Source organism: Centropristis striata, chromosome 7 (assembly GCF_030273125.1).
Source record: "Centropristis striata isolate RG_2023a ecotype Rhode Island chromosome 7, C.striata_1.0, whole genome shotgun sequence".
NCBI lineage: Eukaryota > Metazoa > Chordata > Actinopteri > Perciformes > Serranidae > Centropristis > Centropristis striata.
In genome coordinates, this window is record NC_081523.1 from 25388044 (window position 1) to 25412618 (window position 24575).

The window sequence follows — 24575 nt, forward strand, 5'->3', positions numbered from 1 at the left end:
AGTACCGGACCAAAGTGGTGGTCCAGACAACCAACTGACAACATTGCCATCTTGCCATGCATGACTAAAAACATGTCTTGTGTTGCCTGAGCTCTTTGACTTACCAACCAGAAATGTTAATAACACTTACTTCATATAAACAGTTTGGCTTGTGGGGCCTCTTGATCCCTTTGAACCTCCTGGGCTTGATTTGATCCATCTGGTAATCTATCCACAAGTGTTCCTCACTCAATCCTTCATCTTCAAACTGTAGGGCAGAGTCGGGACGAAAGAAGGGAGGAGGAGGGAGGGACTATCTTGAAATGCCAGTGGGCGTGATTGAGTCTTACTACCAAGAGAGTACAGGCCAGATGGCGAGTTTAGGAAGCCGGAAATCTCAGCACCTGGCAAAGTGTTTGTTGAGTCATTGCATTAATCAACGACTTTGCCAACTCCCTGCATATACATTATGCTCATTTTGTGCTAGGGGGGGTGATAGAAATCTTATTTATTCAAGAAATAATTGCCTAAAGTTATCCCGACCACCAAGCGCATTTCCCCCTGGAAACAAAGCAAATGAATATAATGTGCTGTATCTTCTGCAAAGTTTTTTATCTGAAAAATATTTTTTTTACTTCTGACCTCTAGTTTCAGGTTCACTGACTGAGTTGGACACTTGCACTAGTTGTAAAACACTCTTAATTCCCAAAGACAGAGACACTATGAATATATTAAAAGACATTTAGAAACTTATGTGGTATCAAATTTGATGCCTGAGTGCACACTGATACTTTATGAACACACTCTGTAATTTATTGCTGTTATTTGTACTCCCATTGTCCTTTTACTAATACAACAAATTGGACTGTAGTGGTCTCCTCTCACCCTCTGCAGAATGAACCAATTTGTATAAGCGTATGCAGCTCCCAACGCTTGAATAATTCTCCAGGATTTTTTTTTAATGCCTGAGCGTGTTAATGTATAATTGATGCTTTAAGGAGATAAACTGCCAACATCTTCATTTAGGTGCCTCGGGCAGACAGAGGGAGAGCAGTTTCACTTGATTTGTTAGTTTTAAAGTTTACTATCTCACGGCTGAAATGAGACCTGAGGTAATCATGAACAGTGTTAGCTCACCAGGATGATGGCAGCAGATGGCTGATGGCTGGATGGATGAATGACATTTGCTTGTGTTTCCTCCTGCAGTCTACACTGAGAGGAGCTAATGTCACAGTGTTTGGCTGCCTGAACCACGGGGTGCCTCTCTTCTTACGGGAGAACTCATCATTGAAATGTGAATCAGGTATGTCCGCTTCAACTTTGACAAAATAACCGCTAAATTAATAAACAGTTTGTCTCTCCGTTAGAATATTACAAGAAATGAATGCTTTACATATGGGTTTGAGGCTCGTTCAGGTCTTCACATGCAATTTGACTTGAAATCTACTGCTTATAACTCTGTAGCGAAAGGTTGGGATGCTTTGAAACATTTAAGAAAAACAGAATTTAATAATTTGCAAATCCTTACAAATCCTCAACTGAATTCAGTACAAATAAACTTTTGTTTTTGTAAATATACACACTCAATTTGAGCATTCTGTTTTTATTTACAGTGTCCCAATTTTTTTGGAATTGGGGTTTTAATTGAAAAGCAGAGATAGGATGCCAAAATGAATCTATAATGCTATTTAATCATGTTGCTGAATCTTTACTTAATCATGAAGAAGTTCATTAAAAGTGTAAAAAGGGGTGAGTTATAATATAAGTCACCCCTTTTTACACTTTTAAGTGCAAAAAAATTAAGAAAAACAGAATTTAATATTTTTTTACACTTTTAAGTGTAAAAAGGGGTGAAATTATATTAAGGCTTAAAAGTTATGCATAATTATGCAAAAGGACGCTTTGACAGGTGGTGCCATCACAGGCACCAAAACTACTTCCATCTCTACAGTCTATATACTTGGCATAATTTGGCACTAAAAGCAGTAATGTAAACACAAATAGTTGTGGCATGGTTTGGGCCAGCGTTGCAAAAAGTGCCAATGGAAAAGTCCAATTCAGCTTAATTCAACACTTCCTGTTTCAACCGCTGTTTCAGCTTCTTACAGTACATTTTTTGACTGCAACTGCTCTGTCACTGTTTTCTTCTGTTTTCCGCTGTTGCAGAATCAGTAGCCGGGTTTTTCCTTTCTGTGAACACCTCTGCTAATATCACCAAACTGAGGATTCCCTATCCACAAACAGGCACCTGGTACCTCAGTCTGCGCTCTCTGTGTGCCACTGAACACGGGTAAGACGGGCAATACAGCTATAGATATAGTTGATCCTATACTCTACTTCACTCGAGAACGTCACTCACACACGTCACTTAATTTAGAATTATTCATGAAAAGAAACCTGCGAAGTAGTTTTATGTCTTTACGGGAAAGGTTTGACTCTTGAGCCCTCTGTTATTGATATGATATTGTTGTCACTATTATGGCTGTACGCTCAATGTGAAACAGCTGCCAGCAGCCAGCTAACACGTTTGGAAACAGGGGAAACTAACTAACTATCCAACCTCTTTCCAAATCTAAGAATCCACCTAACAGCACCTCTGAAGCTCACCAATCAACACCTGTAAAAGTGTAAAAGTGTAAAAGTGTAAATGTATAAAAACGACAATTAGATGTTTTATTCGGGTTGATGCGCCACAATATTCGCAACCTAGAGTCTCTGCTGGTTGCAATGTCTGTGACAATGTAATTAATCCCCATGCCTCAAATTTACTTGACAAAGAAGTGTTAATTCATGAGGTCTAGGGCTGCAAATAGGTAGATTTCTTTTTTACCTGTTTTCCCATTTCCAATCTTTAAGCTAACTTTGCCCGCTAATGCTGGTAGTGTCATTTTTGGCACAGAGACATGAGAGCGATATCAATCTTCTCGGCACTCTCGGCAAGAAAGCGAATAATTAATGTTGAACTATTTCCTTTATAGCTTTAAAATTTAAATAATGGTGTAAATAGTGTGCTGTGTCAACCCAGGAGGTCTCCAAAACATCATTTTACAGGCAGAAATACTCATACATTTTTGACAGTCTCATAATCAATTCTTTGGCTTAGTCCCAGGGTCCCAGAGCAACCTCTGTGAGACAATATTTGCTGTCAATTACAGGAAGACAACTGCAAAATAGGACATTCAGTTTTTCTTAAAAACATCTTTGTATAACAATCGCTACTTTATTTACCAATATTAATAATTCAGTGCTCACTGTTTAAACGGCGCTGCCTCCCACATTCAGCTACATTCTCTCCCATCTGTCACCCAGCAGATTAATTTGGCTTCATAAACGTGCCTCTGGTCCACACCTAGCATATGACATGGAAGAGGGTTCGATTTTTAGCTTTAAAAAGCAGATTTTTTCATGTTTCCACATTTGCATATTTGGATATTTAATCAAAATGATCCCCATTCAAACAGGCAGCAATATATTGTAAAGGAGGCAGTTTTTCCACTTTTACTAAGCAGAATATAATGCATTGCACCTGCAAGATACAGGATGTGTGGGGGTTTTATAAAGGGCACAGCTCTTATCTGTTCTGTGACCAGAAAATATCTTGTTATCTCTATTGTTCTCTGCAATAAGTACACACTCTTCGTTTCTCTGAGGGTTGTTTAAAGTCATTGTGAGAAATGGCTCTAAGCGAAGGAGGGGAAAATGTTTCCATTAAGTTGTCCAACGCAATGTTTTTCACGAGTTCTTAAGTATTAGCTATTCAGCAGATTGAGCTGTTTTGCCGAAACCCTTAATGGCACGAATATGTGAACAGAATGAAATTAAGCAGATTTTTTTCTCCGGCCACTTGGGACTCCCAATTGAATTTGAATAACAAATAATAACAGATGGTGCGAGACATGGTCTCATCGTCACATGAGAGCAGTGCTGAGGTAGGAAAATGTGGAAAGCATTCACATAACTGTGTTAGATTTCCACAAATTTACACATGCTAAATTAATCAGGTCTTGTTAGGGAAGAAAAGAGGTAGTGTGAACGATAGGTGCTCTTCAAGGCTACAATTAAGTTGAGTGATATAAGTTGAGCTTAAGAAGTGAGCAGCTGTGCCAATTAAAAAAATGGGTTCTGGGAAGCAACACATTTGTTACCTCCTGGTGTTTCCTTCTCTGCGACTGATTGTATAAGCTAGCAATTAGAAAAGATGCAATGGAAGCAGAAATATACATATTACATTTGTTTCTTTTATCCCATGTCAGAGAAATACAATTATGTTTAGGTCCTTGTGCAGTTGTTATGTACTCAACAGTTACATAACAAACCTCTATCAGGCAGTGAAATTAAAAAATATATACCTTTTGGTTGAAATTGTTCTCTAGTTATAAAAACAGACAGTTAACATTAAAAATTGAGTTCTTTGTGATTATTGTGAAACATTCCAAATGGGGTACCTAATTAAGATACTTAATGAAGGTTAAACTATCACAGTGGAGCTCTAGCTTCCTTGTTGGTCTATAAAGCACAGACATAATTTGTGGAAAATTACTTTTATAATTGCTTCTGGAGATTGCACCAGCCTAACAGAGTAAAGTTGTCTGACTTCTGACAACCCTAAAACAACCCTTTTGATATCTAATGTGCTGTGGTAATGATAGCAGTGGAGCACATAATGCAACAAGACTAGTCTACAGAGACTCCAGCAGCTCCGTGGGGCTGTAATTTGGCAGTGCTTTAAGTGCATTGTGAACATCAGCATGCTAATCTGCTCACAGTGCAGTCATTTATAATGTTTACCAAGTTTTCAATCTTCATTTTGCATGTTAGCAACATTTGCTAATTAGCACTAAACCAATCTTGGAACCCATAAACTACTGGTCTGATGAGGGCAAAGGCTGATCTTTCTGTGGTTCCAGTATAGATGGTGGATATCCCAATAATGAATAACAGACATCCTGGCTAAGGATTCGTCTCCCATGCACTGGTTATTGTTTATAGCCCGACTGAGCACCTTGAGACACAAGAATGAATGGAGATGGAGTTGAGAGAGGACATCTACAACCAGATTGTTTTACAAGAAACAAGTTTAGCAAAGTTTGCTAAGCTACTCAAAAGCTAAATTGTCGTCAGACAATAGCTGGTGGGTTCTGAGATTTTATTTTGTGTTCTGCCTCTTTTGCTCTTGACCTGCAGTCAACTAAAGCCACAAATATTCTGATACCAAAGTAAGATCAGGGGTCAGCAACCTTTTCCATTCAAAGAGCCATTTTAGCCCAAAAAAGATAAAGAAAAATCCATTTGGAGCCACATCTTTAAACCTTATAATGAAAGTAATTTGACAATCTCTCGCTGCAGATACCACTAAGTGAGCAGCATTGGCGGTGAAAGAAACCAATGTGTCTATTTTCCCTTGAAACTTTTTTTTTTTAGCTAGATTTGACAAGATTTAGTGGATAGGGTGAAGAGCCAGATGGGCATAGGCTATGATGCACATTTAAGTTGACTAAAATATATTGTTTTTTCTGTGAATAGGATACATATTTTTACAATTGGGGAATGTAATAATCACTACAACAATCTAAAAGGAGAATTAAAGTGGAGACAAATACCATTCATTCATTTCCATATTTTTTTTTGTCAAAGTAACTGGTCAAAGAGCCCCAGCTGGCTCTGAAGCCTCGGGTTGGCTGCCAATGGTCTATCCCGTCTATCCAGTAGTTGCTGAGAAATCTAACATTCAACCACAAATGTAATCATCATGGTGACGCAGGGGATGACCAAAGTCAGTAGGACTCATCGTCAAGAGAACCATGAAAGCCCAGCCAGGTCTCCCAAAAATTATATTTCCATACAACAGAACTGATTGTGAACTATGCGTTCAGGAGACTTTCACCAAAGAGGGTAAAGTTTAGGCTTTGTGTCCTTTGTGAAACCAAAAATCAACATTGTCTTATTTTAAGGTAAGTTGACTTCAGTAACGAAATTAAACAAAGCGACTGCTCTTTGTATCCTGTATGAGCCTTGACTTGTTTTGTTGTGTAACAAACATACTTATTTCAACCCAAAGCATGATCTTTTCCTAAACCTAACCAAGAACTTTTGTCCATTCACGGCATTAACCATGTGTTTAAAAATGACATAATACAGTTTTGTTATACTGGAACAACATTTTTCGGTGACAGGGTTGGAATGCCTTTACAAAATTTCATGGCAATCCATCTAATAGTTATTGATATTTTTCAGTCTGGACCACAATGGTGGACTGAACCACAGACCTCGAGCCATGCTAGAGGCATGGCTAAGAACAACAAACCACAAACCAAAAGGTCTAGATCGAGAGTAGAATATGTCAGTTGAAATCCATTTAAAAGTGACAGGAGCATATTTCTACCTTCACACTGGTAAAAAAAACAAACAAAAAAAAAAACAGCTCCATCTAATGCTCTGCCTGCCTGTGATTTTTTTTCAGATTTGAGGCATGCACCAATGTCACCGCCGAGGTGTATATGCGCTCATACCTGACTCCGTGCATCAATGACTGTGGGACATATGGACAGTGCAAGCTTCTGCGCACCAACAACTATCTGTATGCTGCCTGTGAATGCAAAGCAGGTAACAATTTACATTTACATTGTTAGTATATTTTTCAGGCTCACATGGGGAGCTTTTTCCTCTTCATTGATTTGAATGTTGTGCAAAACTATAACGTGAACTAAATTCAGATTAGGTGCTCCATGTCTTGTTTTGATTCTATTTTAATTTTCCACTTTATTTTCAAATTGCATTCACTAAACCCAGTGATGGAAGCCAGTTACCAGAAAAGCAGGATTGTTTGATAGAAGTGGATAGATATGGTGTATCTACAACAATGCCTTTAATTATTAATCAGTAATTAATAATTAGCAAAAAGCCTGACCATGAATTAATAATTGGAAGTGATTTTCAACAGTCAAAAGCTTTTCCTGCATACAAGATAAGATAGAACTTTCTGTAAGGAAATTAGGTCATCCCAGCTGCAAAGAACATCTAATTTGTTGGAAAATACATCATGCAGAGTGACAAGAAAATTGAAGAGAGTGAGTTAGGATGGCACAGGTCTCTTTGTAGAATTGAACTGGCAGTAGAGCGATTAAATTGTATGTGCCGCTGTCCAATGAGTCATACAGCGGCCTGGTATTAATCTTCTAATATAAGCCAATAAAACACACTCTTAATTACGAACAGCTTTTCAATAAAAGATGAGCTTATGAAACTAAACAAAGCATGTCCTCTGAGGCTTTTTTAAATCCTGCCTTTGATCTTCTTTTATCAGAGCTGCTTTCTCTTCAGTTAAATTCATTGTCATACTTCATATGTGTGACTGCTTCCTGGCAGGCGCTTTGCATTCAGCACTCGCCCTTGGCCCGTCTCACACTGCAAACCCTCCGTTCAACAGTGCTCACGAATATTTAATTCACACTGTCTTATCCAATCCACCACTTGATAAGGATCCAATTCAAGTGGCAAAGCAGGAGTGTTTTGCCATAGGAGGGGGTTCACACCGGGATGCTCTTTTGTTTACAGGATAAGCAACTTCACACATATCTGTTTGCGATTGTTTTTCATAGAGAAATGTCTGTTTATAAGAAGGGGCCGATGAGGCATTCATCTTGTTGAGAGATAAATATTTTATCCATTTTAAGAGATACAGTAAATTCTAAAGGGACAAGCTTTTTGAAACAAACTGATTCATCCACAGAAGAAATTCCTTCTCATCCATTCAGCCAGAAGATTTAAGAAGACCTTCCTAAAGTTTATTTAAAGTTTCTGGGACTCTGAAGACGCTTTACCTGCTTTTTTTTTTCAACCTATAAAGTCTGCAAACACAAAAGCTCTCCACTCTTTTAGATCTATACTTTCTTAGATCATCACACAGTACAGTACTGACTATGTGTGTGTGTGTGTGTGTGTGTGTGTGTGTGTGTGTGTGTGTGTGTGTGTCAGGCTGGGATGGCTGGGGATGCACAGACAATTCAGAGGCCTACTCCTACAGCTTCCAGCTCCTCTCCACCCTGCTGCTCTGTCTCAGTAACCTGATGTTCGTCCCACCCGTGGCCATCGCCATCCGCAGCCACTACTTGCTGGAGGCTTCGGTCTACATCTTCACCATGTTCTTCTCTACTGTGAGTGACACACACAAACACAAGTGGTGCATGTTCTATCCTACTATAAAAAAAAAACAAAAAAACAAAAACAGAGTTGACCTATAAAATATTTTTGGGTCTGATACCAGCACAAACAATTGGAAAGCTGCATTGCTGCTTCGTCTGCAGCTGAATTAAACTAGAGTTTAAGTTGAAAGTAAAAGCTGGGCAAAATAAGTTACCTTCACTTTGAGCAACAACAATTTTAGAAAAGTGATCAATTATTAAAGCATGGACAAGAACAAAAGCAGATGTTTTCACAAAGTAATAAAGATGTAACAGTGGTGGTTAAATTTAGACCAAACCAGAGAGTGCAAGGATTTAGTCGAAAAAATAGTCAAGCTAAGCTGAAAAACCACGTAACACACAGCTTGTCTGTGCTGTTGTCAGATAAGAAAATACTAATAAATCACTGCTTTTTCTCTCTCCTATGACAGTTCTATCATGCATGCGACCAGCCAGGTATTGTGGTTTTTTGCATCATGGAGTATGACGTCCTGCAGTTCTGTGACTTCCTCGGGTCGCTCATGTCAGTGTGGGTCACTGTCATTGCAATGGCCAGGCTAAAGTCCATCATCAAACAGGTAGGTGTCGACTGTAGTTCTACATAATTATCCTTAGTGGAGTAATATAGTTAAAAGGAAAAATTATGATTCTGATGCAACTGTAGTTTGTACAAGAGCAGTGAGTGTACAGTGGGCACATTTATCCTGATATTCTAACTGAATTGCCATTTTGTTCCCTTTAATAAAACTTGTGAGCTTTTCATTGTGGGAAGCTGAGAACACTACATCACATGCACAGCATTCTGCTTTTTAAAGAGCAGTGTTTGGAATCTAGTGATAAGGTTGTAGCTCACAACCAAATGTAAAACCCTCCCCTCACCCCAACATTTTCACGCATGTAGAAGAACCTACAGTAATCCTACGGTAAGGTAAAAAATCACAAAAGGCTATCTCTAGAGCCAGTAGTTTGATTTGTCCATTCGAGGACATATACAGTGGCTTGCAAAAGTATTCATACCCCTTGGAAGTTTCACCCTTTTGTTGCTTTTACACATGAAATCATGGTCGATATAATTTGGCCTTTTTCAAAAGAATTTGCAAAAAATCCCTCTTTAATATCAAAGTGAAAACTGATTTTTACAAAATAGTATCAATTAATTTAAAATATATAAGGTAAAATAAATGATTCCCCTTTAAAGTAAATGAACTAATTCAACAAAGTTCCAGCTAGTCGATGCAGCAGTGTCACAGTTAGTGAAATGGAGATCACCTGAGTGCAGCTGATGTGTGTCAAGTGATCGTCATATAAAAACATCTGTGTCTGGGAGGTCCAGTCTCTGCTTCATCACTATTACTGCTACAATTGCAAAATGAAGACAAAAGAACACTTCTAGCAACTCAGAGAAAAGATCATTGAAAAGTATAAGTCAAGAGATCGCTACAAAGAAACGTCCAGCTCACTGGACATCCCAAAGTTCAGTTAAATCTACCATTAAGAAATGGAAGCAGTATGGCACATGTTTAAATCTGCCTAGAGCTGGCCGTCCTCACAATCTGAGTGACCTGACAAAAATAAGACTGGTCCTGCAGCCTTCCATGGACGCTGCTGAGGAGCATCCCCAGAGCATGATGCTGCCACCACCATGCTTCATGCTGGAGATGGTGCGATGGTGGTGATGTGCAGTGTTTTGTGTTCGCCAAACATCGTGTCCAGTCTGATGGCCAAAAAGATCCATTTTTGTCTCAGACTGTAGAACCTTCTGCCAATTGACCCTGGAGTCTCCCACATGCATTTGGGCGAATTCCAGGCCAGATTCCATGAGCTTTTTTTCTCTCCTGTACAGCTCCGACTGGTGAAGAACCCGGGCGACAGTTGTTGTATGTGCAGTCTCTCCTATCTGAGCCACCAAAGCTTATAACTCTTGCAGAGTGGTCCTAGGTGTCTTGGTGACAAACCTCTCCAGTCTTCTTCTTGTCTGGTCACTCAGATTGTGAGGACGGCCAGCTCTTGGCAGATTTAAACAAGTGCCATACTGGAAGAAGACTCAGGGCCTTATCTTATCTCAGTTAAGGATGACATTTAGGATTTTTGGTTTTACAAAATCATGTTCCCTAACTGCTTTTAGGAAAAAACTCCTATCTTATCTTATCTATTCAGTTAGAATGGCATAGAGGCTGTCCTAAATTCAAAATAACTGCCAAACATGGCAGCAGCACTGTGGTTAAGTTTGTGTGGCAATGACTTATGAAGATGGAGAAGATAATGATGGAAAGGCTTTTCAAACCCTGTATTAATGGATATACATCAACTGCCAAGACAATCAATGTTAATCAAATACATTTCTACTTAAAATGTATTTAAATTAATTTTCAATTAATTATTAAATACATACTCAAATTTAATTAAATGTCCAGAAAAGGTGGGACAGTGGGTCTGGAAAGTGATTCAGACATTTGGGAAAAAAGGGAATCTACTGAGCGTAACACATGTCCAGTCTGGCAGCACCTGAACCCAGAGCTCCATGTTAACAGTCGATAAGCTAGAGGACTGAGAGGTAGAGCTGTAGAGCTGTGAAGGAGAGACATAAATTAATGCTGCATATGCCTCAATTTTTAGTTAATAATTAAAATATTAATGTGTTAAAATCAGTGATGCCTGATGCTAAATTCTCCGGTTGTTGACATATTGCGGTGGATAACAGTAAACACTAACAGGTGCACCTTCTCCCTGGGTCACTCCCTGGCTGCACACCAAGATGGAGCAGTCTCAGGGAAAGTGTGTTTGTGCAAGGAAGTGTGTGTGTGTGTGTGTGTGTGTGTGTGTGTGTGTGTGTGTGTGTGTGTGTGTCCATGTCCATAAATGAGACAGAGGGAGGGGGAGGGGTGGAGTAGTGGGAGGGAGGGAGAGTATACGAACATCTGCTGTCCTCTAGAGTTTTCATTTTTGCTGAGCGCTGCAGTACGCAGTCACTAATCAAATCGCACATGTCAGGACTGGCAAGTGGAGCTGTGTGTGTTTGTGTACTAGAGAGAGACAATGTGTGTGTATGTTTGTTTGTTTGTTTGTGTATGTGTGTGTTTGTGTGTTCGTTTATGTCTATGACCGCAGCAGCAATAGAGGTTGAAAGGACCCAGGAGCACCTGATAGCGTGTGTGTGTGTGTGTGTGTGTGTGTGTGTGCGAATGTGACTTTTGGGCCTTCAAAGGTCTGAAGGTCCTCACAAATATGTCAGCAGAATATCTTGCAAGGACGTTTTTGCTAGTTCACATACAGAGTACAAGTTGTTCATCTCAACTTGCTGAAGGTCATCGTGTCAGTATCATATAAATCAATTTAAAGGATAATTGCGTTTTATTACAATTTGGATCTCATCTTTGAAGTTTTTGCCCTCTTTTACTGAACAGTTATGATAACTTTGATCTTCCCGAAATAAGATTTGCTCTCCGGGGGGATTTCCAAACCTGTCTGATCGTCTGACTGCTTGTGTTTCTCGCACCATCAGACTTCTTTTAGTGATGTTGCCACTTTTAGCAATTAATTTGTGAGCAAACTGTTACAACTACTGACAGGAATGATAGCTACAACTACAAAAATCAGACCCAAGTTTTAATAAAAAGTTTGAGTTCTCACTCTAAGCCCATAATAAAGGTGCATCTCAATAAATTAGAATATCATGGGAAAGTCAATTTCCAGTAGTTCAAGTCAAATAGCCCCAACCAAGTATTGAGTGCATATAGGTGGACATACTTTTCAGAGGCCAACATTTCCATATTAAACATACTTTTTTAAAATTGGTCTTTTGTAATATTACAATTTGACACTGAATTTAAGGTCTTCATTAAATGTAAGCCATAATCATTATAATTAGAAGAAATTCAATAAATTAATACATGTATTAATACAATACTGTGTGTAATGGATCTATGTGTTATTTCCACATTTTGAATTGAATTACTGACATAAATTAACGTTCTATGATTGCATCTTGCAATAATTTACACCATTTCAGCATTTTCAAAATTCATCATTCTGAGATACTGAAAGACATTGCAGGTGCTGCAACATTGTTATTGAAATCAGCCATAATGTAACATAATTATATGACAAAGGGTTCAACAAATCAGCGAATGGGCAAATGATCAACAGTGCAGGTAGAACATTTTAACAGCCAGCTTGTTGTTGTTGTTGTTGTGTGACACTGAGTAAACAGTTAGTTTGGAGCATGCTGTTCTCATTCACTGTTCTATACCTGTTTATACCTATGAAAGTAATGCAATCAAACACGTAGATAACCCATGTGATACCCCTTTTCGACCAAGGCAGTTCCAGGGCACTGTGATTGTCAATGTGATTGACACGGGTTAGTGTTAGCGGGCTACCGTTAGCTTACAACAAAGTCTAATATTAACATTGTACATTCAGTGTTGATAAGAACATAATCTTCTTTCATATCGATCAAGGCGAGCAGAACAAATGTGTTGTACCAGCCCATTTGGATGCCAGTGTAGGCTCGCAAAGCCAGGAGCAACATTTGTAAAGAGACAATGTAATCTGCCATTGTCGTTATTATACTTGCTGAGAGAGTGGAGACGTATACAGATGTATACAGTGAGTACAGTTCTTTTTTCTACCCCTAAGCAAGTAGTTTTGGTGCATAAACTTACCAAGTCGTTCCGTTTTACAACATTAACAACATGTTTAAAAAGCAACGTCAAATGTTTAAAACATTGTGATCGCTTTACACTGTCAAATAGAACGGTCATATTTCATAAGAGTCTTGTGACCTTTAAATTCAGACCAAAGAGCTGCTGAAGCACCAACATAATGCATAAGGTTTCACAAGTATACAATCATTACTTTTTAAATAACGAAGAAATATGCTCAAATTGTCTAAAAGTTTCATTGATCTCCTGCCTAACATGGACCTTGTACCACATCTTATTGTGGCACTGATGTTGTTATCCACACATACACACATACAGTGTCAGTCTATATTACTGTAAGCATGAAGTTATATGTGGCAGATAAAAATAGACCCTCTTCCAGAATTCCCAAAGGCTCGTTCGTCACCATGACAGAAAATAATTACATTACAGTGAAACCCCTGCCTGTGAGCGTCCGTGCATTCATGCCTGCATACAATACATGTATACATGCATGTTTGGGCGCCCCTGTATGATCCTGCAGCGCAGTATGACTGATGACTGTTGCTGCACAGAGTCCTCGGGCTGCACCACGCGGCTCCTCTCCTCCTTGCTTGGTGCCAATTAGTCCTGCTCTCCTGCAGCACGGGTCATCCCTTCCCCGCTCCAAAATCCCCAATTTCTCCTCACGTTCCTTTCCAGACAGAAGAATGCGGACCTCAGGCATCCTGGACAGGCTTAAGTTCTCCTAAAGCATGTGTAGCACAGCTTATTGATTTTCTTCCCTCTCACTTTATCTTTTTTATATCCTGTGGCTTTATGTCAAATTGTGAGCTTGACAAAAACAAGTTAAACTGGCAATATTTATAGCAAGGACCTCCATTGTGAGTGTTTTGTGTTCTTTGTTATGTTGTGGCTCTCGCCCATATAGAGGAAGTTCAGTTGGTTTATTATTCTGCAAGCACTTGAAAAATACGAATGAAATAGTAATTTCCCTTTGACAGAACTCAGTAGACGCAGTTATTTTCTAAACTGACCGTTCCTCCACTGATACATTAAACTGATTATGTGTTTAATAGTAATAATTTTCCTTATACATATGATACATATTTATATAAATACAAATTTGCATGCTATTTGTGAAATCCACCTGTAGTAATGGCTGTTAACTTTAAATGAAAAGGCTGGCATTTTACCTTGAACACCTGGGCACTGTAGTTTTTTATTACTCAAACAGGAGTAATAGTGCACTTGTTGATGACTATTTTCAGCTGTAGATTAATACACATTTGGTGCTCAGGTGCCATAATGGTGTGTGTGGGATTGAGTCAAAATTAAATAATGTTATATATATATATATATATATATATACTCATTATTATTTTTATGTTTTGTTTTTGTTTACATTTTTTTGATAAGAAATTTCATTTCAACCGTTATTTTACAGTTTATTGTAATTGTTATATATAAATAAAAATGTGACACATCTTTTTCTTCTAAATAGTGTATAAATAATAATATAGATTTGTATAATTTATTTCAAATTATTATGAAATAAAAGCATAAAAAACATTTTCTGTCACATATTTGGCAAAATTTGTTTCCAAAAACACACAACCGGAAATAAAGATATATTTTAGTTACGTGTATTCTTTTTCTTGTGTGTGTGTGTGTGTGTGTGTGTGTGTGTGTGTATATATATATATATATATATATTAAACTAGATATAATATTAATCTGAGAAACTCATACATTTGTTGTAAACCATCGTTCAATTTACCAATTAAAAAAATTAAACAGCTTAACTGTTGAAATATATGGTTTTCCAAATAAGCTTGCTGGCTGGTTAAAGGTATACTATGTTGATTTTCTTTTCTAATGTGTATTTTTTTCCCCTCTGAATATGTGATGTTGATGATGGGGGGAGGAGGATCAAATATCAATGCAAAAATGACTGTTTTATTTCTTCCAACACAGAAACCAATAAATATATTGTTAAAAAATGTAATTAAATGTAGACTCATACATAAAACAATCTCTCTCAGTCATCACTTCTGAGTCACTAGCAGTGTCTGTATCTGCAGAGATAAATAAGAGTGAATCTTGCTTTCACTTTGGTTGAGCCGTAGGACTTGGCCAAGTTTGAATGTTGTGATTATAAATAAGTAAATAAACATATTCCTGCATATTACACTTTGAACACCACAAAACTAACAACAAACTGTTACTGTGACACTACCGTGTAATTACAGACAAGTTATTTCAATTCTCCTCTACTGTACTATTGATTTTTCCTAACTTTACTGAACTGACTGGCACCCACAGTACTACAACACTATCTTTGTTTTTCCTTCCTGTTTGTGGTACTTTCTTTTTTTGGCAGCAACACAGTTCTACACCAGACCTTCATGAATGCACCAGCTGTGTTAGGAAAAGTAGAACTCTCACATCCCAAAAAAACATGGCACAGGTGCAGGAATAATGAAAATGTAGTTCCAAGTACAGTGACTGAAAATCACCTCCTGGTGTTTAAGTAACCGTCAATCAATAAGAAAAGACTGCAAAGCTTTTGTCATAATTTTTCCTTACGTGGGGGGGAAATAATCATTTTGACAGTATTTTTCTCAGTGATACCACACAAATAATCTGTTATTTACTGGGAAGTAACAGTGTCAGCAGTGTTTATTGAGGGCTTTTATTGATCCATGTGTTTTTTGTTAAGGTGCTGTATCTGCTGGGGGCGATGTCTCTGTCCATGGCTTTGCAGCTCGACCGTCACGGTCTGTGGAACCTGCTTGGACCGAGTCTGTTTGCTCTGGGCATCATGGCCGTGGCATGGGTAAGGGCAGCTCTATATTTACTGCAGAGTAATCCTATAGCCTACAGCTAAATGTGGGTTTGTTCCACAGTAAGCTTTTAAAAGTTTAAAAACTGTAGCCTCTGCATATATAAACTACCATTTCAATTTAAAATGTATGGGAATAAAGCAAAAGCAAAGGTATTTAATGAAGTTATGCTTTTTTAAACATATAGTATGTTCTTATTTGATAAAAATATAACAATATTAAGACTGATTGTACTTCTTACAGTGTGTGAACAACTTGTCTACAAGGGATTTTTACACAAAATAAGATGATTAATTTTAATACATAATGTGTTTGACATTCAAAGACAAGCTTGTTCAAACATGCAGATGAAATGTGTCAGCACTGTCCCTCTATTGTTCCCCATGCTAGCAAGTGTAAAAGGATTTAATCCATCATTTAAGCTTAGGACTGGAACATGTGCATGGCTAAAAACTGTGGGTTTCTGACCAATGAAGCTATTTTACATTAGCATGGAAGGGGCTTTAAAAGTTTTTGCAGCCTGTGGGTATTAGTCATGGGTTGTAGTTCCATTATAAGTCAGCTTGTACTTCCACTGACTCTTCTCCGAGTCATAATGTGCTCCCTGAACTGAGAAGATAAAAAATAATAGTCTTTCAGGCAAGGTTCTTGAGAAAAAAAGCCTTTAACACCAAACCTCTGACATGAGTTTGAAAACAAGGTTTGTGGCTTCCTTGGAAAAAGCTTTGCTTCGAATAAAGTGTGGGAGTTGTAGCTCTGAGAGTTATCTGTCTATGAGCTGGAGGATCCTCCAGAAACTGTGGAAGATGAAGTATTGTTTAATTCCACCATGTAAACCCTCCAGTTTTAGAACCAAAGATAGGAGACAGTATATCCTACCATGGACGAGATTCTTTTCTTCTGAGATTAACAACAGCGCTCAGAATCCGTGCAGGGCACTACTGTACCATTCAAATGTGAGTGGAGATTTACATAAAGCCATTGGCTTCCACTTTGGCTGCTTTTCCTTTGGCTCTAGTGCATTTGTAATTCAATTATAGATTGCTTGTTGACATATGTTATTTTAAAAATATAAAATGCAAATTTGATGGTCTGCTATTCTGTGTGGTCTACATAATAGAAGCACACACAGATTTTGTGCAATTTAAAATTGAATCAAAATTTATTGAAGTGGGGTTATATGAGGTTTTTGTCCAAAGTCAATGTATTATCTACAGTAGATAGCGGTCAGCACACCCCCAGTTTGGAGAAGCAGGCAGGAGTACATGAAAGCTAAGCAATATACTGCTGTGGACGAGGGGCAGCAGCAAAACATATTTTAGCCATCTACCAAAATCTATATTGGTTTAAGTTAAACTATATTTAGAGTAGTTTCACTACTTTACCCTATTGTCAGCCAGTACAGTTTAAGTTAACCCAACTAAGCCATTCTCTATGCTGTCGTCAAAGCCACCAGACTCCACTGACAAAAGCAGGGATTTTATCTCACAGAACATTAGAGTTGCTGGACCATCGCTGCTTCAATTATTAAGTTTGTTTTTATTATTTTGTGACTTTTTTCTTTTAAAGGGTAAGTTTGGAATCACCAAGTCACACAATAACACAAATTAACTAAACTATTGAGGCAGCCGCAGACCAGAAACTCCTGTGTTTTGCAAAGTAAAATTACTGTTTATGTGGATGGGGTTGGGAGGCTTTGACAAAAGCATAGATATTTGGCTTCAGTTCCCCCAGTGAAAATATTCTAAATATAGTCTGCACTTGAACTGATATTGATTTTTTAGGTGGCTTGAATTAGTTTTGCTGCTGTCCCTGTTCTTAGCAGTACTTAGCTTAGTTTCCGTGCCAGTACTCCTGCCTGTTTCACTAAACTGGAGGCCTGCTGACTGCAATCTACTGTAGGTAATATACTGACTATGTGTAAGTACCCAATTTCACAACCACATTTCAATGAATTGGAACTATCCTTTTAAATATCTGATCTTCCAGTGGCGGAGAACCGCACAATAACAAGCCACAATAGTTTAGTCAGCACAGCAACTTTTACAAAAAAAAGTCACTTGGATTTTATGCTGATGTTACCGTTTTTTAAAGACAAACCTGGGCTCATGCTTTGATTACTTGACATCTTATAATTCATCAGCTGTTCAGTAGCATATGTCTGCATTTCAGCAGTCTCTCCTCAGTGCTGTGCCTCTGAGTTTGAGTGCCGCACATTTTCTACAAGAGCCCTTTCATTTCAGCTTGTCATGTTTCTGCAAAGCCTGGCATTCTGAATGTTCCCAGACACAACCGAATTAGATCAGTCAAGTGAAGGGCACAGAGCGTCTGCTGCTTTGCAGAGGTGTCATGAGCAGTAAGAAGCGGGGGGAGAAGTTCAAATCTGTCAATGCCAAATACCCCTAACCCTCCAAACTAAATGAGGTCGCTGACTTGTGCATGAAAACATCTTGGTATGAAATTGTTTGTCTTTACCAGAAAATTATGCGATACCAAAGGGACTGGAGCAGTAACAACACATTTAATGTTTTCTTCACTTGGCTTCACATAGATTATTAGTCTTTAACCTAAAATGTTTACTGCATAATAACTCAATCTGAGTCATTTTACTGCCACAATACATGTAATTATTAGTGTCATTCATGAACAGCTTACATTTCCCTTGACAATGTCAGGATTGTTTATGGTAATGTTGGAGGAAACAATCTAATGCAAGCAATCAGTGTTTGTGAACCGATGAAAATAGAGACAGAATTCAATAATGAAGCACTCTCTAAACGCTGTTTAGAAAGAAATGAAATGTTCAAGTCGCTCTGTGCCACACATTCAGCAGAGAATGAGCACATGATCTGTATTAAACAAATAGAGACATCGTATACAGTAACTGCCAAATAGAACAAGAGCATAAATAACCAAATAGCCAAAGAATTGACTGGCCAATCACTGATGACCAATTAAAACATCTATCAGCTGATTATGATCATTGTGACTGACTTTATGCAGCAGCAGTAGGCATGAATGCAAATTTCAGGAAATAAAACCAACAGAGATTTATGATGAATCCCGTCCCTCTGTTCCACCAATCAAAGTAAACTGCCTACTGCTCCCTCGCTCTAATCCCATTGGTCTCCGTTTGAATTACTGCTCCCTGTGTGATCTCCCACTTCAATATCCTGTTTCTACATGAAATGTGTTCATTAAATTAAGAAAAAGAACATTAAGCATGGGGGCCTTTGAGATCAATTGTAAAAGAAATAAACTGTAAAATTTCATGGGTCCCTTAGTTTCCTAATAATTTTCTGGAAAGAAATTGATATGCAGCTGACATTTCTTAATACGTTTCTTGGAAAGGACTGACTGTCTGATTTAAGAGTAATTACAGAAAAACACAGAACATTTTCTTTTTCAGTGTCAAGCATACCCAGACACTGTCTTAAACTGGGATTATACTCTTTGTGCACACCTCCCAAATTATTTTTCGCATGTTTCATTGATGTTTGTTTACATGGCCACCGGAATTAAACTTATTTACATTTACTTATTTGGTAAATGGAGTGCACTTATATAGCGCTTTTATCCAAATCGATTTACACAACACACTACGCTCATTCACCTGTTCACACACACATTCATACTGGTGGCCCGGCTACCAGGGCACACTGGTGCCACCTGACACCATTGGGATTTCATTCACACATGGATGAACGCAGCATTGGGAGGAATTAGGGGTTCAGTATCTTGCCCAAGGATACTTCGACATGTAGGCTGCCATGGTCAGGGATCTAACCACCAACCTTCTGATCAATCCAAACATGCACAAACCAAGCTGAACAGATGACAACGCGAAGGTACCAAAAGCTGCAGTTCCTCGACTGGCCACTTGAGGCTGACTCCAAAAATGAGTCAATCCACCATAGACTCCCATGTTAAAATTCCCATCTTTAGAATGCAAATAACAATGTTTCCAGTCCGGTACAAAAAACCCTTTCTGATCTATATAGCTAATTTCTTGTTCATGACAACTTTACATGGGATGAATTTTAAACAACTCACCCATTTAAAATACATCAACGCTTGTGGATGTGGCTGTGTTGAGTGACAGGTGGGTGCTGTAACAGATGGCGTATTTCAGCAACCAGGCTTCTTTCAGCCCGCCTCAGATCATTCATGCTCCAACTCTTTGCCCATTTTTGGATTAGCAGAGAGTTAGGAGGAGTAAGACACTGCCAAGATGGCGTTGGTCAGAGCCACCCACATTGAGCCTCATTTTGGGTCTCCAGAAAACTTTTGGCTCGTGTCAAGGAGACTACGGCCACATTTTACACAATCTATGACACAAACATGTCTGATCAACAACTGTGTGCGTTCACTTACATATACCCTGGGGAAGCAGAACTCCATTTTTCTGGTTCTGTGTGGTTGTTAATTTCAGGCAATATAACATATATGGGGATAGATTAGATAAATGGGTTGCAAATGTATCTCAGTATTTCAAATTAATGGCATTGAGCATTTCTTTCCTGGAAATCCCTCTCCTTTTTATAAACCACACCGAGTTCCACTCCTCTATTATCAGGCCATATGTAACTGTTATTTCCAAGCTCAAACCATTGGTATTAACAGTATTAATCAAGCATATCAGTATAACACATGCTCCTACCTATAGCCACATTACACAGGCCTTTCCAAAAAAACCTCCTGAAAAGAAATAGCTAGATATCCAATTAAAGATATGCTATGCAAGTTTGAATGTTGTGTTTACAAACAGTAAGCAACAATTCCTGCATAGTACGCATCGTGCATAGTACTAAGGGACCTGTAAAACTATCTCTTTGCTATTTCAAACTTGTTTTAAAAAATAGTTTAAACATTTTTTATGTGTCTGTTGTCCTGTCAGACGGTGCGTACCATCCGTCGGCGGCGTTGCTACCCGCCCACGTGGAAGCGCTGGGTGTTCTTCCTCTTCCCGGGCACCATGATCGCCACTTCTGCCGTGGCCCTCTACGCCTTCGTGGAGACGGAGGAGAACTACTTCTACATCCACAGCATCTGGCACATGCTGATTGCAGGGAGCGTGGGTTTCCTCCTTCCGCCTCGCGCCAAGCCCGACGCCAAGGTGACCCCGCTGAAGCGTAGGCGGGGCTGCGGCTATCAGCTGTGCGTTAACGAGCATGAGGAGCTGGGCCTGGTGGACCCCGCCATCATCTCCATCAACAGCATCTGTACCAGCTGATAAACTCCCTACTCCCAGCCTTTTACCTTAGAGACACTTCATTGCCTTCTTTTACTTGGGAAATTCACACACGGGAAATTAAGCCACAGAACTTGAAAAAGCAATGTAAATACTTTAATGCAGATGTGACACATTGGATTTCTTTTTTTGGTTGTTATTGTCATGGTAATTACTATCAATACAACTGTAATTATTATTATCTATAGTTAAAGTTGTTCTGATGAATTGTGGGTGTACAGTGACACACTGTTGTTTGTGAATATGTATTTAAAGTCAAAGCTGAAACACTGCTGCTATCTGACGGTGACTGTAAAACTGCTTCTGTTGGTTATTTATTGGTGGTCTTGTAAACAGGCCAATTATTTTACTGTCGGGGCACAGATCAGGGGGAGACGTGGGGGGACATTTATCAAGGGCACGGCTTTTCTGAAATTCTTTTCAAATATATCTTTTGCACTGAGACACAAAAATGTTATTCTGTAAATTTTTATAACAATATAAACTACAGTGGGCATCACAAATGTAAAACCTAGTTGTCATGTGGAATGTTAGACTGTCTTTTGCAATTGAAATGTATCGCTTTTACACGAATGTGCAGATTGTTCTTTGATGGGAACAATTCCAAAGTCCAGCTGCCTGTTGAAAGGGAAGAGGGGAGGCAGGAATATTTCAAAGACCTCAAACCAAGACCTCACCTCCCTGTTCTTTTCTGACAGGACCTGTGTGACACTACATTCATAAACAATAAATGTTTTTCTTTCTTGCCTCAGTATTACTTCTGCTTTTCAAGCTTTTAAATATAGTGCAACTGGTGAACCTCCCACTAAGACATCCTATTGCCATCCCAGCCCTAATGGAAGCCAGTGGTACTCAGACAGTGAGATGAGATGCTGTCAACAATGTCCTCCCAGGAATAGAGCAAAAGATAAATAATTCTCCTACAGAGCAGCACTATGAGGGCAGCTTCAGAGCACACTGTCGATATTTAGCCTCTCTCTTATATAAGGAAAGAGAGAGTTATGTGGCTCTTTGCTTTATGGCTTATTAGGCGTGATCCATCAGCAGCTCCTCAGTATTTATCATCCTGTGTGCACGCCCGCTCTTTTTCTATCAAATTATGTGAGAAAAGAAAGATGAAAGAATTCATTCTGTTTTATAAGCTGTGATTGGAAGTTGTGCCTGGCCTTGACATTGCACTAATAAACAAGATTAAGAGTCTGCAGTCATGCTAGCAGCTCTGAGGCGCCACTTAGGATAAATGCTTACATCAACATGTTCACAGTGATAGCAGTATGTATCATTTTTATCATGTTCACCAATATTTTGATGTGGTAGCATGCTAACATTTGCTTATTAGTTCTAATGATATAGTTCAGCGAAAGCTAGGTGGAATGTCATTAGTTTAGCAGGTATTTCCTATAGACTATATAAATGATGCATCTTCACTTTCACTGTACAGAATGAAGCCAAAATATCCTGAATATTGGGTTTATTTTTCCTCAGGAGGAAGAAGTCATTAGCCTTGATTGGCTTGTACTAATTGCCTTTGTTTGTTGGATTGGTTAGCTTGAGGAGGAGGTGGTGGAGAGATGTACTATCAAGATGTTTGAGTCCATCTTGAAATACCCGGATAATCCGCTACACAAAACCTTTATGGACCAAAAAAACAGCAGTGGACGGCTCCTCTCTCTCTGTTGCAGGACGGAGAGATCCAAAAGACCCTTCACTCCTACAGCCATCTGGCTTTCTAATTCTTCAAAAGCTAACAGACTAACTGAATTTTCCCTCGGGGATAAATAAAGTAATTTTGAATTTGAATTTGAATTTAGGCATGAGGCGTGATACTGCTTAAGATTAAAGTAAGAATATCAGCATATGATAATCAGATGCGTAGAAGGGCAGACCTGCGATTGCGATCCTTCGGAAGAAATATTGCATTGCTGCGATCTGGTGATGGCGACATCATTTGGAGCCAGAATCTGCGTAATAAGGATCGGCAGCTGGGCCTGTGGTACGGAGGTCCTGCCGAAACACCCGTCCAACTCAGCTGCGTGTCAATCACAGCTGTACATTATGACTCTACACCCACCTTTTTATAGCATCAAGTATCTCATTAACTCAAACTTATCAGAACAAGTGAAGATATCAGTGTGATAAAAACTATCAACAATGACAGAAACCATCAGTATTTATTTGACATGTACTTTTGAGAGTTTGGCCCTTCACCCATCCACTAACATGGAGGGGCAGGATTTATGAACTATATTGCAACCAGCCACCAGTAGTTGCATGTTCTCCAGCTTTATAATGGATGCATTGTAGGACTGGATATGACGCTGCCACTCAGCCTTTCCCCAGTGGAGACTTGTGGTACTGAAGCTAAAACTCCTGTTGTAGCTCAAAAAGCAAGAGTTTAGACCACATAGACCACATAAAAGACACATCTGTATAACTGTTGACAGGACATCTTAGATGTCACACAAGGGCAATTACAGCTCTTTCTATTTTTAATTTATTTTTAATAAGGGTTTTATATCTGTAAAACTTTACTTGAAGAAAAGCAATTTAAATGTCTATGGGCTGAGTGGGAATTTGTGGGCGGGGCTAGCAGGCGATACAGTACCGCAGAAGTAAACAGTAAAAAATTCAGATTGACATCTTTTGGGTCCGGTAATCAGTTATTTTAATACATTCATGATCCTTACACACAGTTAATTTTATTTAATCATAAACCAAAGTATTGGATGAAGTGAAATTCTGACTAGATGAGGCGCTAAATTAAAGGTCAGGGGATCAAAATGATTTCTATTCATCCAACAGTTGTTGAGATAGAAAACAAAAAGTTCCAGCTCAAAGTGAACAGATTTGGGAAATAAACTTTGGGTAAAACTGTCTTTCTTAGCAAGTGTTGGATGAGAAGATTGATACTTTTCACATTTGTCTGCTCAATATGAAGCAACTAGCTGCAGACAACAGCTGAGCTTAGCACAAAGACTGAAAACAGGAAACAGTTAGCCTGTCTGTCCAGCACAAACCCCTCTATTACCCCGCTCCATAACTTGTCATGTTTTATTCTTTGTACAGATTCAACAAACAAGATAATAATGAGTTAATTAGAGACATCAAAGGTGCTGGCAGGGAGGTTTTTTAATCTTTGGACCAAGTCAGGCTAGCTGTTCTCAGTGCTGTCAGTCCCCTGGCAGACATGAAAGTGGTTTTTAGCGTCTCTCTGTTAAGGCTTCTTGTGATTCAAAATAAACACACACACCTACACCCTCACTCCAGTGACCTCATCAACATTTTTCCATTCAAGTTTTGCAAGCAAAGCGTTTATTTACAGGGCAAGATAAAGGAGGGGGAAAAACAAATTCCTCATTTTTACCAGAACTGCCACTGCTTCAGCTAATTATGCTTCAATTCTTTACTCAGAGTGTTTCTGTTGAGCCTTGAAAATTTGATGGAATAAGGTCACTGAGGGGGTGTTTAAAGTCCTTATATTAACTTCTCTTCTCCCTCTGTCCAAAAGGGAAAAAGAGCACAAGAAAAAGATGTTTCTAAATAAGAATGGGGAGCAATATGAGTTATACACAGGATTGCTTCATGCTTTTATCTAAATTTTGTTGAATCATCTGAGCATTTATATCCTTTTCTTATATTAAAGATTATATATTAAGCTGAACAAGGTACAACCCAC

General features: G+C 38.7%; 1 protein-coding gene across 2 annotated transcripts in view; it reads left to right on the forward strand.

Annotated features, from left to right (window-relative positions):
* Window positions 1-21066, forward strand: part of tmem8b (transmembrane protein 8B) — a 44480-nt gene extending 23414 nt beyond the window's left edge. For both annotated transcript variants that reach the window (XM_059337695.1, XM_059337696.1), the window contains exons 7-13: window positions 1186-1282; window positions 2146-2269; window positions 6440-6582; window positions 7954-8132; window positions 8591-8737; window positions 15525-15641; window positions 20546-21066. In XM_059337695.1, the coding sequence (XP_059193678.1) occupies window positions 1186-1282; window positions 2146-2269; window positions 6440-6582; window positions 7954-8132; window positions 8591-8737; window positions 15525-15641; window positions 20546-20881 (1143 nt within the window). In that variant the 3' untranslated portion in view covers window positions 20882-21066. The remainder of the gene's footprint in view (window positions 1-1185; window positions 1283-2145; window positions 2270-6439; window positions 6583-7953; window positions 8133-8590; window positions 8738-15524; window positions 15642-20545) is intronic.
* The last annotated feature ends 3509 nt before the right edge of the window (window positions 21067-24575 follow it).